The 16,129-nt window shown below is 46.6% G+C and overlaps 1 protein-coding gene across 3 annotated transcripts in view; it reads right to left on the minus strand.

Annotated features, from left to right (window-relative positions):
* EPB41L4B (erythrocyte membrane protein band 4.1 like 4B) overlaps positions 1 to 16,129 on the minus strand; it is a 910,607-nt gene that overhangs the window by 492,374 nt on the left and 402,104 nt on the right. For all 3 annotated transcript variants that reach the window (XM_073630789.1, XM_073630788.1, XM_073630790.1), the window contains 2 exons: positions 15,213 to 15,246; positions 12,265 to 12,332 (listed from right to left, as the gene is read on the minus strand). In XM_073630789.1, coding sequence (XP_073486890.1) covers positions 12,265 to 12,332; positions 15,213 to 15,246 — 102 coding nt within the window. The remainder of the gene's footprint in view (positions 1 to 12,264; positions 12,333 to 15,212; positions 15,247 to 16,129) is intronic.

The following is a 16,129-nucleotide window of genomic DNA, read 5'->3' on the forward strand; positions in this document are numbered from 1 at the left end:
ACAAATGTTAAAGGATGTTAAAACGACAGCAATATAGGGTAGCATTACAGTGCTAGTGTTATTAGTCCAGGTTCACTAAACTAGCCAATGCTCTGAAAAGCAATCCATGCTTTTCAGGCCCCGTTCACATGAGTGGTCCTATCGGGTCCTCCTGTCCGTTTGAGGGACCTGATCGGACCACACGTTCTCTATGGATCGACAAATTTAAATGGAAATTTGTCAGTTTACACCTGCCTACCTCCAATCTGGTCTGATCTGATCTAGCAAAAAGAAAAGATGGAAAACATCCATTCCCCTCCGTTTGGCCAGATCAGAGGACAGAGGACAGTGGGATGTAAACAGACAGCATGTGTGTACACAGACCTGTCAGTTGCCCATTCAGCTCAGCAAGGGATCCCAAACAGATCCCCTGCTGAAAAAAACTGGATCGGCCTGTGTGAAGATTGCAGCTAGAGTGCAGATAAAGCCAGCCATAGACGGTTTGAATCTCCGTCTGTTTAGCAGAGACTGGCCGAGATTCAAACTATGTATGAGCAGGCTAAATGTACCCAAGTTAATCGATCAACTTGAGTACAACCAGCCTGTCAGATTTTACATACAATTATCGCTAGCAGCTCTTGTAGCCACTAGCAATAATTACTGTGTTCTCCTGGTAGGGGCGGTTTTCCTGCCCCCCACCGGGAGAATACAATGGCTCCGCAGAAGGGATTCCCCCATCAACACTGTCTGTGTTCATGGGGGACGCTAGCAATTTTTTTTCCTGCAACCCGTGGGATACAGATGAGGGAAAAAAAACAAATGGGGTTTTAACTCTTTCATAATTTGGCCAAAATGGGGAAAAAAGTGCTTGCTTTATACTTTAGTATGATACATAACTAGAATATCTAACAGGGTTATGTCATTGCATGAGATTTCCCCTCACTTTCTGTATTGATGTCACCAGCCAGAACAGGAAGTGATGGAATCTCCCTGTGGGGATATAGCCAGCAGTTGTTTATATAATATAATATACAATTTGGACATAAGGCAACAATTTCAAGCTCCCCCACTTCCTGTTCTGGTGACACTAAGACAAGAAGTGAGGGGAAATCTCATGCAATGATATAAACCTAATAGATGTTCTAGTTATGTATAAAAAGTATATATAAAGCAAGCACTTTTTTCCCATTTTGACTAAATTATAGAAGAGTTAAAACCACATTCTTTTTTTTACCATCTGTGTCCCATTGTGAGGTCCCATAGAGACTTGAAGTTGCCACCAGAACTGGAGTCCCAGGATCAAGGAGATGGGACTGGAGGAGGAGAACATGGGATAGAGGACATGGGACTGGAGGAGGAAAAGGACATGGGACTGGAGGAGGAGAAGGACATGGGACTGGAGGAGGAAAAGGACATGGGACTGGAGGAGGAAAAGGACATGGGACTGGAGGAGGAAAAGGACATGGGACTGGAGGAGGAAAAGGACATGGGACTGGAGGAGGAAAAGGACATGGGACTGGAGGAGGAAAAGGACATGGGACTGGAGGAGGAAAAGGACATGGGACTGGAGGAGGAAAAGGACATGGGACTGGAGGAGGAAAAGGACATGGGACTGGAGGAGGAAAAGGACATGGGACTGGAGGAGAAAAAGGACATGGGACTGGAGGAGGAAAAGGACATGGGACTGGAGGAGGAAAAGGACATGGGACTGGAGGAGGAAAAGGACATGGGACTGGAGGAGGAAAAGGACATGGGACTGGAGGAGGAAAAGGACATGGGACTGGAGGAGGAAAAGGACATGGGACTGGAGGAGGAAAAGGACATGGGACTGGAGGAGGAAAAGGACATGGGACTGGAGGAGGAAAAGGACATGGGACTGGAGGAGGAAAAGGACATGGGACTGGAGGAGGAAAAGGACATGGGACTGGAGGAGGAAAAGGACATGGGACTGGAGGAGGAAAAGGACATGGGACTGGAGGAGGAAAAGGACATGGGACTGGAGGAGGAAAAGGACATGGGACTGGAGGAGGAAAAGGACATGGGACTGGAGGAGGAAAAGGACATGGGACTGGAGGAGGAAAAGGACATGGGACTGGAGGAGGAAAAGGACATGGGACTGGAGGAAGAAAAGGATATGGGACTGGAGGAGGAGGAGGAGGAGGATGTGGGATGAGGGAGATGGACTGGAGGAGCAGGAGGATGTGGGATGAAGGAGATGGGACTGGAGGAGGATGTGAGATGTGAGATGGGACTGGAGAAGACTGTGGGATGGAGGATATGGGACTGGAGGAGAAGGATGTGGGATGGAGGAGATGGACTGGAGGAGCAGGAGGATATGGGATGAAGGAGATGGGACTGGAGGAGGATGTGAGATGGACTGGAGGAGAAGGGGGATGTGGGATGATGGAGATGGGACTGGATGAGGAGGATGTGAGATGGAGGAGATGGGACTGGATGAGGAGGAGAAGGATGTGGGATGGAGGAGATGGGACTGGAGCAGGAGACGGATGTGGGATGGAGGAGATGGGACTGGAGGAGGATGTGGGATGGAGGAGATGGGACTGGAGGAGGATGTGGGATGGAGGAGATGGGACTGGAGTAGGAGGAGATGAGGCTGGAGGAGGATAAGGACATGGGACCAGAGGAGGAGAAGGAGATGGGACTAGAGGAGGAGGACGACCTGGGATGAAGGAGATGGGACTGAAGGAGGAGGAGGAGGATCTGGGATAAAGGAGATGGGACTGGAGGAGGATGTGGGATGGAGGAGATGGGACTGGAGGAGGAGGAGGATGTGGGATGGAGGAAATGGGACTGAAGGAGGAGGAGGAGATGGGACTGGAGGAGGACGTGAGATGGAGGAGATGGGACTGGAGGAGGAGGAGGATGTGGGATGGAGGAGATGGGACTGGAGGAGGAGGAGGAGATGGGACGAGATGGGACTGGAGGAGATGGGATGAAGGAGATGGGATTGGAAGAGGAGAATAAGGACATGGTATGGAGGAGATGGGACTGGAGAATAGGGACATGGGATGGAGGAGATGGGACTGGAGAAGGATGACATATGATGTAGGAGATGGGACTGGAGGAGGAAGAGAAGGACATGGGATCAGAGAGGTGAGACTAAAAGAGAAGGCCATGGGATTGGGGAGATGAGACTGAAAGAGGACATGGGATGGGACTCGGTGGGCGGGCCCTGGGGAATGTTGATGTTCAGGTCCAGGGATGGGGGGGCTAAAACTGTGTAAGGGGCCCCAAAATTTCTGATGGCGGCCCTGGTGGGGATCCACCCAGATGCCTGGACTAGCATCTGGCTCAGCCTCTCAGGAAGCTACTGAGAGCCAGCTGCTCCCACCCCTCCACAGCCCGGTGCTCCAGTCAGCTGGAAAAGCAGAGCAGAGAGATGGGACTGGAGGAGGATAATGGATGAAGGAGATGGGACTGGAGGAGGATAATGGATGAAGGAGATGGGACTGGAGGAGGAGGATGTGAGATGGAGGAGGAGGAGGAGGAGGATGTGGGATGGAGGAGATGGGACTGGAGGAGGATAAGGACATGGAACTGGAGAAGATGTGTCTGGAGGAGGAGGAGATTGTTTGATGGAGGAGATGGGACTGGAAGAGAACAGGGAGATGGGATGGAGTACATGGGACTGGAAGAGGATAAGGACATGGGACTGGAGGAGGAGGATGTGGGATGGAGGAGATGGGATTGAAGGAGGAGGATGTGTGTTGAAGGAGATGGGACTGGAGGAGGAGGAGGATGTGAGATGGAGGAGATGGGACTGGAGGAGATGGGACTGGAGGAGGAGGAGGATGTGGGATGGAGGAGATGTGACTGGAGGAGGAAGAGGAGATGTGACTGGAGGAGGAAGAGGAGATGGGACTGGAGTAGGAGGAGGATGTGGGATGGAGGAGGATGTGGGATGGAGGAGATGGGACTGGAGGAGAATAAGGACATTGGATGGAGGAGATAGGACTGGAGGAGATGGGACTGGAGAAGGATGACATATGATGGAGGAGATGGGACTGGAGGAGGAGAAGGACATGGCATCAGGGAGATGAGACTGAAAGAGGAGGACATGGGATGGGACTCGGTGGGCAGGCCCTGGGGAATGTTGATGGTTAGGTCTGGGGATGGGGGGGCCCAGGCCTAAAACTGTGGGGCCCCAAAATTTCTGATGGCGGCCCCGGTCGAGATCCACCTAGATGCCTGGACAGTCAGTGTGACGTCAGCACGTCGCCTGGGGGATCATCAACTCGCAGCAGGAGCTAGGCTTGTGAGACTGTTTGAATGGGATTGGATACCTAGCGTGTTTGGAACTTTGACAGAGCGCTCCTGTTACAGGATCTGTTTGCACAGTGATTACACTGCTACCGTAAGACCAGCACAGCAAAACTACATTCCCAGCAACCAGATACCGGTATCTACTAATTGAGATTGGAATTGAATGGATGGGTAGAGGCAGAGGAAAGTGGCCGGAGCACAGTATATGGTGAGAGTGTCTTTGACCTAGCACATTGATCAGCTGTGACGCCTTGCTCCTATTTTCCCTCCCCATCCCTCCCCCCTTTTGCTTTCCTATGGAGATCAGTATGCATTTTTTATTGGAAGTAAAAGTACTGTGCTAGTCTGTTCCCAGGTATATCAACATCCAAACCCTATTCTCCGTATATCAGCTTACAAACCAGGCCTGTCACAAATCTACATAAAAGGGACATATACTTATATTATGTTCTGGACTATATGCTAGTTTACCCTTTACAAGATTTCAGGACAGCCAAGTGTTAATTGCCTAGCTCCAGACACCACAAGCACCGAATATCACCATCTGATTATCTATACCCATCAGAAACCAAAGTTGTTTTAAGGAATTACCAAACCATCCAAAGGACTGTATTCCTGTCTAATTCATCTTTGGGAATAAAAATCTTTGATGATCAACTTGTGTGTATGATAGTGTGTGTGAGTGTATGGTGCATGCACAGCTGCGTCCCCCAGTTTTAATATGACAACTTTGTCTTTTTTAATAATCTATGAAGTACACTTTAGGTCTATCACTGTTTCATTAAATTGTTGGTGTGTTTTTTCTATAATAAAACATTAATTCAATCTTAGTGTCCTAACTGGCTCTCTTGGGATAAACTTTTTTCTCTCGTCTTTGTATATGCGGCTTTAGGGCCATTAGGACTGCAGTTCTGGTGGTATTCCCAGAACTAAGCGATTGAAAAAACTATTGAATTTAAGAATTATTATCTATATTCTGGTTGACCCGGGCACCCAATCTTTTTTTCTTGGACTGGCAGCTGGCTCAGCCTCCCAGGAAGCTACTGGGAGACTGAGCCAGCCGCTCCCACCCCTCCACAGCCCAGTACTCCAGTGAGCACTGGAGGAGCAGAGCAAAGCGGCTCACTGAAGACTGCTGAGCGATCAGCAGTCTTTGATCACTCAGTTCTCCATCTTAGAAGCAACGGGGGGAGAGATGCAGCCATCAGACCAATGCTGCATTTACCTAGGTGAGTATAATGGGTGTTTTTTTTCAATTCCTGAAATTTTTATCAGCAGGTTGCCGGCTACAGAGTAAAAGTTAACTGCAGCCTGGTCACTTCTATATGGTTTCCTAGGCTCTCCTGCTTCTCCAGTTGGCACAGGACCAGAAATAATTAATGAGTGGGTTGTATAGAGAAGAGTTCACATACCTGGTCTCTTCACCATAAAGTGAACCCACTTTATGCTTTGGCTCCTAATGTTTCCATAAAGAGAACCAGTCACTGCACAATACTATCACATAGGGGGCTTACCAGTCCCTTTATGAAAGTATTAAGTAAAGGTTAAAAAGTGAAACTAAATAATGAAATTAGATTTTTTTTAAAGCCTCTTCCTGACAATAGAAATATGCACATCTATGACAACAATTGTGTAATACATATTCGGTATCACTGTGCCTTTCAGTGTGCGAGGAAAAATGTTAAGGCTATTATTTATGATAAGCTGTGAGGATTTTTAAAGTACCAACCATGGACAATAGTTTAACTCCCATTGGCATGTTTGGTATCTGTTTACATGACAATCTCATCTTTTATATTTTCAAGAAATGGGGATTTTGTGTTTGTATCCACTAAAATAAATTTTAATACTGTGCAACATACAAATCTAAAGTGAAAACCTTTTTTTTCTCCAGGACCATTGCTTTCAGAAAATTTAGAATGTTTTGGGTGTTTTACTGTGAATTTGAATGTGCGTGTGAAAAAAAAAAATTGCTCCAGTAACAATACTGTATGAGAAATTACTTGAGATTTTATATGGTCTCTGCAGTCTAGACGCATTTAGCTGTTTCTGTCCCCAGTACTGATGTTAGAAATGTACGGCTAGGCACAAGGAGCAACTGTGTGCCTCTTGAAATGAGTCAAAATTAATATTGGCTATCTTATTATGCAAGCACTTTAACTAGAGAGGTTTATCTTAGTAGACATGTGTGTTGTTCTCTTAATAACCTTTGTACTGTGTGCCACCAAGGTTAAAGTGGTAGTACATTTTTACATATACCCAGTGAAGTGACTGGCCTCAGGTGATACACAGAGATGAAACAAACCCTTCTACTTAGGTTGTACCTGTTTATCTGCAGTCTTCTCTTCTCTACACCCAAAGTGCTGACCTTATATAGCTTGTCTGAGTTCAAAAAAAGGGGGCAGGAAGCTGAAATTATACTCTACGGAGCTCAGTAAAAGGAGCTCTGAGAGCCAATTGGAGGGGAGGGAAGGGACGGGATGGGACACCTCCCCTTCACACAGCTCACCGAAACAGAGCTGAGGCAGTCAGCCAGCTGGAGCTCCCTCCTGTTACCATTTATCTCTTGGTGTCAGGAAAAGTACGCATATAGGAATATGCTTTGTTCATGTTTCATGTCTGAGGTTTACAACCACTTTAAGAAAAACTGAACTTTTTATCTCTGCTAAATACATTCCAGATGCATCAAAACAAAAAAGGTGATCAATGAATTATGACATAAAAAAACTGCACTGCTGTATTAATTTAAAAAAACAAAAAACATGTTTTTAATTCCATTCTATACTGAAGATATAGTAAATGCCTCCTTGCTGGACCATCCACCTCCTCTCTAATGGGTTTCACCCAAGAAATGCTTTGGCGTAGGGGACCTCGCCTGGGGTGAAATGTGTTATGCCGCGTACACACGGTCGGACTTTCCGGCATACTTGGTCCGGCGGACCAGAGTGTGCCGGACAATACGCCCGTGTGTGGGCGGCGGCGGACTTTTCCGGCGGACTTCTTCCCAAAAGCCCGCCGGACCTAGATTTGAAACAAGTTTTAAATCTTTCCGTAGGACTCAGTTTCGGGCGGAAAGTCCGCTCGTGTGTGTGCTGGTCCGACGGAAAGCCCGCTCGTGTGTAGGCTGGTCCGACGGACCAGATACGACGAGAGGGCAGGGTATTGCATCTCGCGCTCTCTGCAATAGGAAAAACAAATCTTCCTATTGCGGTGAGCGCGGTGCATGCCAGGCCCTTAGGTCTGGTATGGATTATAAAGGGAACCCCCTACGCCGAAAAAACGGCGTGGGGTCCCCCCTAAAATCCATACCAGACCCCGATCCGAGCACGCAGCCTGGCCGGTCAGGAAAGGGGGTGGGGACGAGCGAGCGCCCCCCCCCTCCTGAACCGTACCAGGCCGCATGCCCTCAACATGGGGGGTGGGTGCTTTGGGGGAGTGGGGCGCCCTGCGGGGCCCCCCCACCCCAAAGCACCTTGTCCCCATGTTGATGAGGACAAGGGCCTCTTCCCGACAACCCTGGCCGTTGGTTGTCAGGGTCTGCGGGCGGGGGCTTATCGGAATCTGGGAGCCCCCTTTAATAAGGGGGCCCCCAGATCCCGGCCCCCCACCCTATGTGAATGAGTATGGGGTACATGGTACCCCTACCCATTCACCTAGGGAAAAAGTGTAAGTAATAAAACACACTACACAGGTTTTTAAAATATTTTATTAAACAGCTCCGGGGGGGGATCTTCCTCCGGCTTCGGGGGTCTTCTTCCGGCTTCGGGGGTCCCTCCGCTTCATCTTCTCCCGGCGTCCGGTTGGTTCTTCTCCGCTCTCTTCTCCCGGTGTTCCTGTTCTTCGGCCGGCTCCTCTGCTGTCTTCAAGTAGCTCTCTTGCCAGCAGAGGTCCGGACTTCTGGGCTTCTGGGCTTCTCTTCCCCAGATGTTGACACGACGCTCTCTCCTGCTGGACTGCTCTCCGAGGGCTGCGTTGTGACTTATATAGGTGGAGACCCCGCCCCCTTTTGATGTCACAGTCCCTGGGCATGCTGGGACTGTGACGTTTTAGGGGGCGTGGTCACTGGGTGATGTTGACCACGCCCCCTAAAACGTCACAGTCCCAGCATGCCCAGGGACTGTGACATCAAAAGGGGGCGGGGTCTCCGCCTATATAAGTCACAACGCAGCCCTCGGAGAGCAGTCCAGCAGGAGAGAGCGTCGTGTCAACATCTGGGGAAGAGAAGCCCAGAAGCCCAGAAGCCCAGAAGTCCGGACCTCTGCTGGCAAGAGAGCTACTTGAAGACAGCAGAGGAGCCGGCCGAAGAACAGGAACACCGGGAGAAGAGAGCGGAGAAGAACCAACCGGACGCCGGGAGAAGATGAAGCGGAGGGACCCCCGAAGCCGGAAGAAGACCCCCGAAGCCGGAGGAAGATCCCCCCCCCGGAGCTGTTTAATAAAATATTTTAAAAACCTGTGTAGTGTGTTTTTTTACTTACACTTTTTCCCTAGGTGAATGGGTAGGGGTACCATGTACCCCATACTCATTCACATAGGGTGGGGGGCCGGGATCTGGGGGCCCCCTTATTAAAGGGGGCTCCCAGATTCCGATAAGCCCCCGCCCGCAGACCCCGACAACCAACGGCCAGGGTTGTCGGGAAGAGGCCCTTGTCCTCATCAACATGGGGACAAGGTGCTTTGGGGTGGGGGGGCCCCGCAGGGCGCCCCACTCCCCCAAAGCACCCACCCCCCATGTTGAGGGCATGCGGCCTGGTACGGTTCAGGAGGGGGGGGGGGCGCTCGCTCGTCCCCACCCCCTTTCCTGACCGGCCAGGCTGCGTGCTCGGATCGGGGTCTGGTATGGATCTTAGGGGGGACCCCACGCCGTTTTTTCGGCGTAGGGGGTTCCCTTTATAATCCATACCAGACCTAAGGGCCTGGTATGCCCCGCGACGGGGCTCGCAAGGTGTCAATCTCGCCGATAAAAGCGGCAAGGATTGACATCCTTTTCTAGTCCCGTCGCACCCGAGTCACGTTCAAAATGAACGGACTTGTCCGTGTGTGGGCAAGTCCGTTCATTCTGAAAGTCCGCCGGAACTCCGGCGAAAGTCCGTCGGAAAGACGGGCGGACTTAGCCCGCCGGAAAGTCCGGGTGTGTGTGGGCAAGTCCGTCCGTTTTAAAGTCCGGCGCACCTGGCGGACAAAGTCCGTCGGAAAGTGTGCCGGACCAAGTAGGATAGAAAGTCCGACCGTGTGTACGCGGCATTAGAAATATTAATAGGTAAAGCACGGCCTGGAAAGTAGGTGTTTAGTGTTATTTAAAATACAGGATGAAATGTAAAACGAGATGGGAAAAAAAACATTTTGGGGAAAGCGCAGTTTTTTTTTTTATGTTAGATGGATCCTTCAGCAGTACTAATAGCAGTTCTTCCAGAATGTTGAAGAGCAGGACTGTGTGTGCGGAATCAGTGGTTTCACTGCAAAGTTCCAGATATATGCCTGGCTGAGTCACAGCTAGAGCACTCCGATCAGAAAAGTTTATGCAGCCAGCAAAAAAAAAAACTGCACAGAGGTTCTAACGAAACACACCTCCTCCCACTGGTGTGATTTGTCGGAGACTTCTGACATCAGCACAGTAAGAAAGGGGAACACAATATGTGACAGAGGTTCAAACTCTCTGCTACCAGTGTTAGGTGGCAAAGGGCTGTGCAATTAGAGTAACCTATAACAGCTCAATTAATCTTTCACAGAACAATCATCGGCATACTAATACATTTAAATATGATTCGTAGCTAATTTTTTTCTAAGAATAGCACTGTCGAATGATCTATGTAACCTCACACTGTGCACGTTACAACTTGATAACAGCATTTCAGCAGACGAATGTGTTTCTATAAAGCAGTAGACCTACTTTATCACACTCATTAACACCTTCTCATCCAGTCCACGTCAACTCTTCTCTCCCTTCAACACTCTACTCTGTCTTCCACTGCCTCCACCCACCAACTCACTCACTGCCCAGGAGATCGCCAATCACTTCAAAACTAAGATTGATACAACTCATGAGGAGATTGCCAATGCGCAAAAACCTCCCCCATGCAACACACTATGTCCACAGATACAATCATTACTTTCCTCATTCAACCCTGCTACTCTTACTGAGGTTGCTAAACTTTTATCTAACACTCATCTAACCACCTGCCCCCTGCTCCCTTGCAAATGCTACGCTCACCCTCTGACTCGATTCTACACTCTCTAACTCACATTTTCAACCTCTCCCTCTCTTGTGGCGTCTTCCCAAACTCTCTAAAACATGCGCTAGTCACCCCCATACTTAAAAAGCCCTCACTGGACCCCACCAATCTCAATAACCTACGTCCCATCTCCTTACTCGCCTTCACCTCCAAACTTCTTGAAAGAGTGGTCTACAACCAACTAAGCGACCATCTGACCATGAATAAACTTCTTGATCCCCTTCAGTCCGGATTTCGCCCTCAACACTCCATGGAAACTGCTCTCAAACTCTCAAATGACCTACTAATGGCTAAAACCAGTGTACACTATTCTGTACTACTTCTCCTGGATCTCTCTGCTGCCTTTGACACAGTGGACAACCCCCTCCTCCTCAAATTCCACTCCTTTGGCCTCCGTGACTGTACTCTTCGCTGGTTCTCATCCTACCTATCCCATCGCTCCTTCGGTGTCACTCACAACTCTACTTCCTCCTGACCTCTTCCTTTCTCCGTTGGGGTCCCCCAAGTTTCTGTTCTTGGACCTCACATTTTCTCAATCTACACCACCTCCCTGGGTCAGTTGATTGCCTCCCACGGCTTTAAATATCATCTCTATGCTGATGACACCCAAATCTATCTCTCCACTCCCCAGCTCTCTCCAGCTGTCTTCTCACGCATTACCAACTTACTAGCAGACATATCAGCCTGGATGTCACATCACTTCCTCAAACTCAACCTATCCAAAACCAAGCTCATGATATTTCCTCCCTCAGGTGCCACTTCCATTGATTTCTCTGTCCATATCAACGGCTCAACCCATCTTCCCACGCCAAGGTCCTAGGTGTAATCCTGGACTCTGAACTAACCTTTCGACTCCACATTCTATCACTATCCAAAATTTGCTGCCTCAATCTCCGCAACATCTCCAAGATACGCCCCTTCCTAACCAATGTCACCACAAAGCTTCTAATCCACTCCCTGGTCATCTCCCGCCTCGACTACTGCAACTCCCTCCTCATTGGCTTACCTCTAAATAGGCTATCCCCACTTCAGTCCATCATGAACGCTGCTACCAGGCTCATCCACATCACAAACTGCTCAGCGTCTGCTATACACCTCTGCCAATCCCTCCATTGGCTGCCACTCAGTCACCGAATTAAATTCAAGATACTAACTATAACTTACAAAGCCATCCACAACCTGGCCCCCAGCTACATCTCTAACCTAGTCTTAAAATACCAACCTAATCGTTCTCTTCGCTCCTCCCAAGACCTCCTGCTCTCAAACTCCCTTGTCACCTCATCCCATGCTCGCCTTCAGGACTTCTCCAGAGCCTCTCCCATCCTCTGGAATGCTCTATCCCAATCCGTCCGATTTTCTCCTACTTTATCCACCTTCAGACGATCCCTGAAAACGCATCTCTTCAGAGAAGCCTATCTGGCCCCCACCTAACAACTGTACATTTATCTTCTCAATCAGCACATCACCCACAGTTATTACCTCTTGTATCTCTTGACCTTCCCTCTTATCGATTGTAAGCTCTAAGGAGCAGGGCTCTCTGATTCCTACTGTATTAAAGTGTATTGTATTTGTACTGTCCACCCTCAAGTTGTAAAGCGCTACGTAAACTGTTGGCTCTATATAAATCCTGTATAATAATAATAATAATAATAATAAAAGATACACAACTTTAGAGAGCAGACAGAAAAGCTATTATGTTCTACTACCTCAATAAAATATTTTCCCCCATTTATATATCTTTTCAAAGCTAATATAAGAGATCACTAACCTGATATTTGGAGATGTGTGAGGATGCCAATGCTGCTGATTTGGTTGTATATTATGATGATATTGTTGCTGCAAAAGAGATTGATCACATCTTTAATACAGAGAAATAATGTTAATTTAGGTTAGTACACCCTTTGTTCCAGAACATGCATATATTATCATAAATTATCTTGTGCCTCCGTGCTAAACAATAAGCTTACATCAAATCAATATAGTGCTGTAGTATGCACTGGTTTGGTAAACCATGAAATAAGGGGCCAGATTTACTAAGCCCGGGTTCACACCATAATTCGCTGTGGACCGCACAGGAGCGCTGTGCGTCCCTGTTCACCGTTTCAGGGACGAATCAGGGCCGATTCTATGCCTGAATTCGGCCCTGAAACGCAGCCAAAGACGCACAGCGTTTTTGTGCAGTGCGCACCGCAGCCTGCCCCGGATATATGTGAACCTGCTCCATAGGGAGCCAGTCACATTCTCCTGCGGAAACGCACATCTAATTCGCATAGGTGTGAACCCGGGCTAAAGGGTGAAATGTTCAAGATAAACGTTTTATATTAAACCAGTTAAGTACCTAGGGCATACCTTGTACAGGGATGTTCAATTTCTAATGGTCGATGCTCAGGATGTGCAGTTCTAGTCACCGGACATTTTTTTTTGTTTACATTTAGCCCTGCTTGGAGCAATTCAAGCAGCTAACTAGCCGCTGAATCGCTTTTACAAACAGCGGGAGGGGACGTCCCCATCGGGACACCCGAAAGATCTGCCGGCTGGTCATAGAGGTAGACAAAGACCAGAACCGCTCTGTGCGCCTCTACAATATAGGAAACAGGAAGTGATGAGCATACATCATTTCCGATTTCGTCGGCTCCATTTTTAATAATTGAAAGCATATCATAACACTGATTTTGGTATGATCAAATGGTTTTAAAGGTCAAAGGAGGGATTTCAGGTCTGTTTACGTTCCTTGTTGCAGCAATAAAAGTGATAAAAAAAATTGTATGTAAAAAAAAAAAAAAAAAATGAAAGCACCCCTGTCCCCCTGCATAAAGGTGAATGCACGTGTCGGTCCTGCACGCACACAAACAGTGATCGCTCCACATGATCATGAGCAGTAATTCTCGTACAAGACCTCCTGTGTATATCTAAAGTGGTAACCTGTAAAGGCTTTCAAAGCGTCTTCTATGGATAGTAAATTTTACCTTTTTTGTTGCCGTTGCATGGGCATGTGCAATTTTAAAGCGTGACATGTTTGGTATCTATTTACTCGGCGTAACATCTTGTATATTTTACCAAAAAAATTGCAATACCCATCAATTTATTCTCAAGGGCCTCTGCTTTAAATAAAAAATGTTTAGGGTTTCCAAGAAATTTTGTAACAAAAAAAACTTGAAAAGTTTAGGTCGCCATAAAGCCCCTTTAATTTTTGAAAGCCCCAGACATTACTAAAAGCACCTTTGCCTAATAAAAAAACATCAGCCCTTCATATTTTCCATCCTGGGAAAAAACTTTTTTTTTTATCAGGACAAGAAGATTGAGACCCCAATTTAGTCCCTTGGACAAGTAGTTTTAAAAAAAAAATGTCCACACCCCTACTTTTATATCCTTAAGTTCTTGCTGTCACATGCCCACAGCTGTGGCTGTCATTAGCATGACAGCTGAGGACTTAATCTGTGGGGCAGAGTTGCTGTCAGCAGTTTTTCCAGCACCAGTCAGCGAAAACATGTGTTTCAGCATCATGTGAAATGTTGTAACATCAACTGAAATAATAATAATATTGTAGTTAGTTGCAGCTATCAAAAGCAACTGATTACAATGATTACTTCTGTATTATAAATAGCCATTCTAAAAAGTAATATGAAAATGGCTAAACCTTAATGAAAACACTACTTTAGGATATACAGGAGCTTGTAAATGATCTGGTGCTAGGCAACTGGCACACCCCTACTTTGCTTTATCTGGTTAAACATCCAATCATATGCAAGCTGCTTCTTAATGTAAATTGATACCTGAAATAAACAGGTACATGTTACAACACTTTAAACACTCCAGTTGATCAGGCTCAATATAATTACTGTATACTGCCTTGTGTTTTGGCTGTGGAATGCGAACAACCTGTTCCACGCCTAGAACAAAATTGAGTCAGGCCTGAGTGGTACTCAGTCATTAATAGGTAACTCTGTATTTCCTGAATGAATATTAGCCTCTTCTGACTGGCTGAGGCCGACGGATGACATCATGATCTCTAACTCAGCCAATCAGAAGCAGCTTTGCATTCAGAGAAAGCTGTCTATGAATAGTTGCGTGCTCCTCAGCTCGACTATTTTGTTCCAGGTATGGAACGGGATGTTCCTGTCCCACAGCCACAACACAAAACTGTATACTGTATGTAGTTAAGGCTACATACAGTTTATACAGCAAGCCCAGCAGGTGCAACCGTTTGTGTAGGAAATAGTTTATTTTTGGTGCTAACGAACTAGTAAAAGTGACAGTAAAGCTGGAAACCCCTTTAAATTACAAGTAAAGGCAAAACATAATGCTAAACCTACTCCCACCCACAATCTAAGCCTAACCTACCTAGCCTTGTAAAGAAAAGATAGCTATAATTAACTATTTTCAAGACACTCTGGTCCAGTCTCCAGTGACGGCCTGTGTGTTCAGGAGGAAGCCAACATCGACTGTAAAATGCACAGGGAAGTGACATCACCCACAGGTTTTGCCTTTACTTCCACTTTAGGTAATTTTTAAAGTCAGAAATTCAACACACAGTATAAACATTTATTATAGTATTACATCCCAAAATGAAAATGGGTTTCTTTGGGTCATTTTCTTTGGGGCATTATTCTGTAATGAAGTGTAAAAATAAACTTACATAGTTTTCTCAAATTCACTATTACAAAAATAAATTGTCCTATTTGCATAAATATTCAAATCTATGTTTTGTAAATTTACCTGATCATTTTGCATTTCTGGTGTAGTTTTAGTACTGCAAGACACAAAAATGACATCAGTGGAATAATTACTAGAAAAAGCTGGAAATAATTACTAGAAAAAGCTGTACACTACATTAAAGATACAGTGCTCAGCATAAATGAGTACACCCCAGAACAGATTTGTCTGAAAACCTTTCCTTTCAGAATCAACATTTTCTATGGGACACTATACTACAAAATACTCCCACAAATGCGGGCCATTGATTGCAACCAAGATTTGTTAATTTACAAATTATATTCAATAAATGCAGCCCAGTGAAAGTCTTAGGAGCAAAGGTAAATTTAAGCCCAGGTTCACACTGCTAAACTTGCACGATTTCTTGCCCGCATGTCAGTCCGACTTCGGGGGTGATTTCAGAGACATCTGTGCGGGTTCCTGCATAGCTGTCTATTGAGATTTGGACGGTGCTATTGCTTGCAATGGCCGCCGATTTGGCATGCGATTTGACATGTCAAATCGCATCAATGTGAACCTAGGCTTAGACAACAAAATCCTACTTAACACAAATTCAACTACAGGCGAGTCTAATTATTCATTAAACAGGTATCCAGTAGACAGTGGATTATAAAAGAGCTTTACTTAAAAAAAGAAAACCCCTTCCCATTTAATTCTGTCAGCATTGGCACCGCATGGAAGAGAAATGTCATAAGGCCTGAGAAAGAAAATAATTTCTTTACACAAGAAAGGTGAAGGCTACAAGAAGATCAGAAAAGCTTTCTCAGTCAGAATACTGTAGCAAAAGTGATACAAAAATTACAAAGCTGGAACAGCAACCATCTCCCAGAGACGTCCAGGCCATCCACAGAAGTTAACACCTTGACAGGAGTGTCTTCTGATGAGAAGGGTTAAAGAAATTTGCCATTCAAGTTCACTGC

Source organism: Aquarana catesbeiana, linkage group LG05, assembly GCF_042186555.1.
Source record: "Aquarana catesbeiana isolate 2022-GZ linkage group LG05, ASM4218655v1, whole genome shotgun sequence".
Classification (NCBI taxonomy): Eukaryota; Metazoa; Chordata; class Amphibia; order Anura; family Ranidae; genus Aquarana; species Aquarana catesbeiana.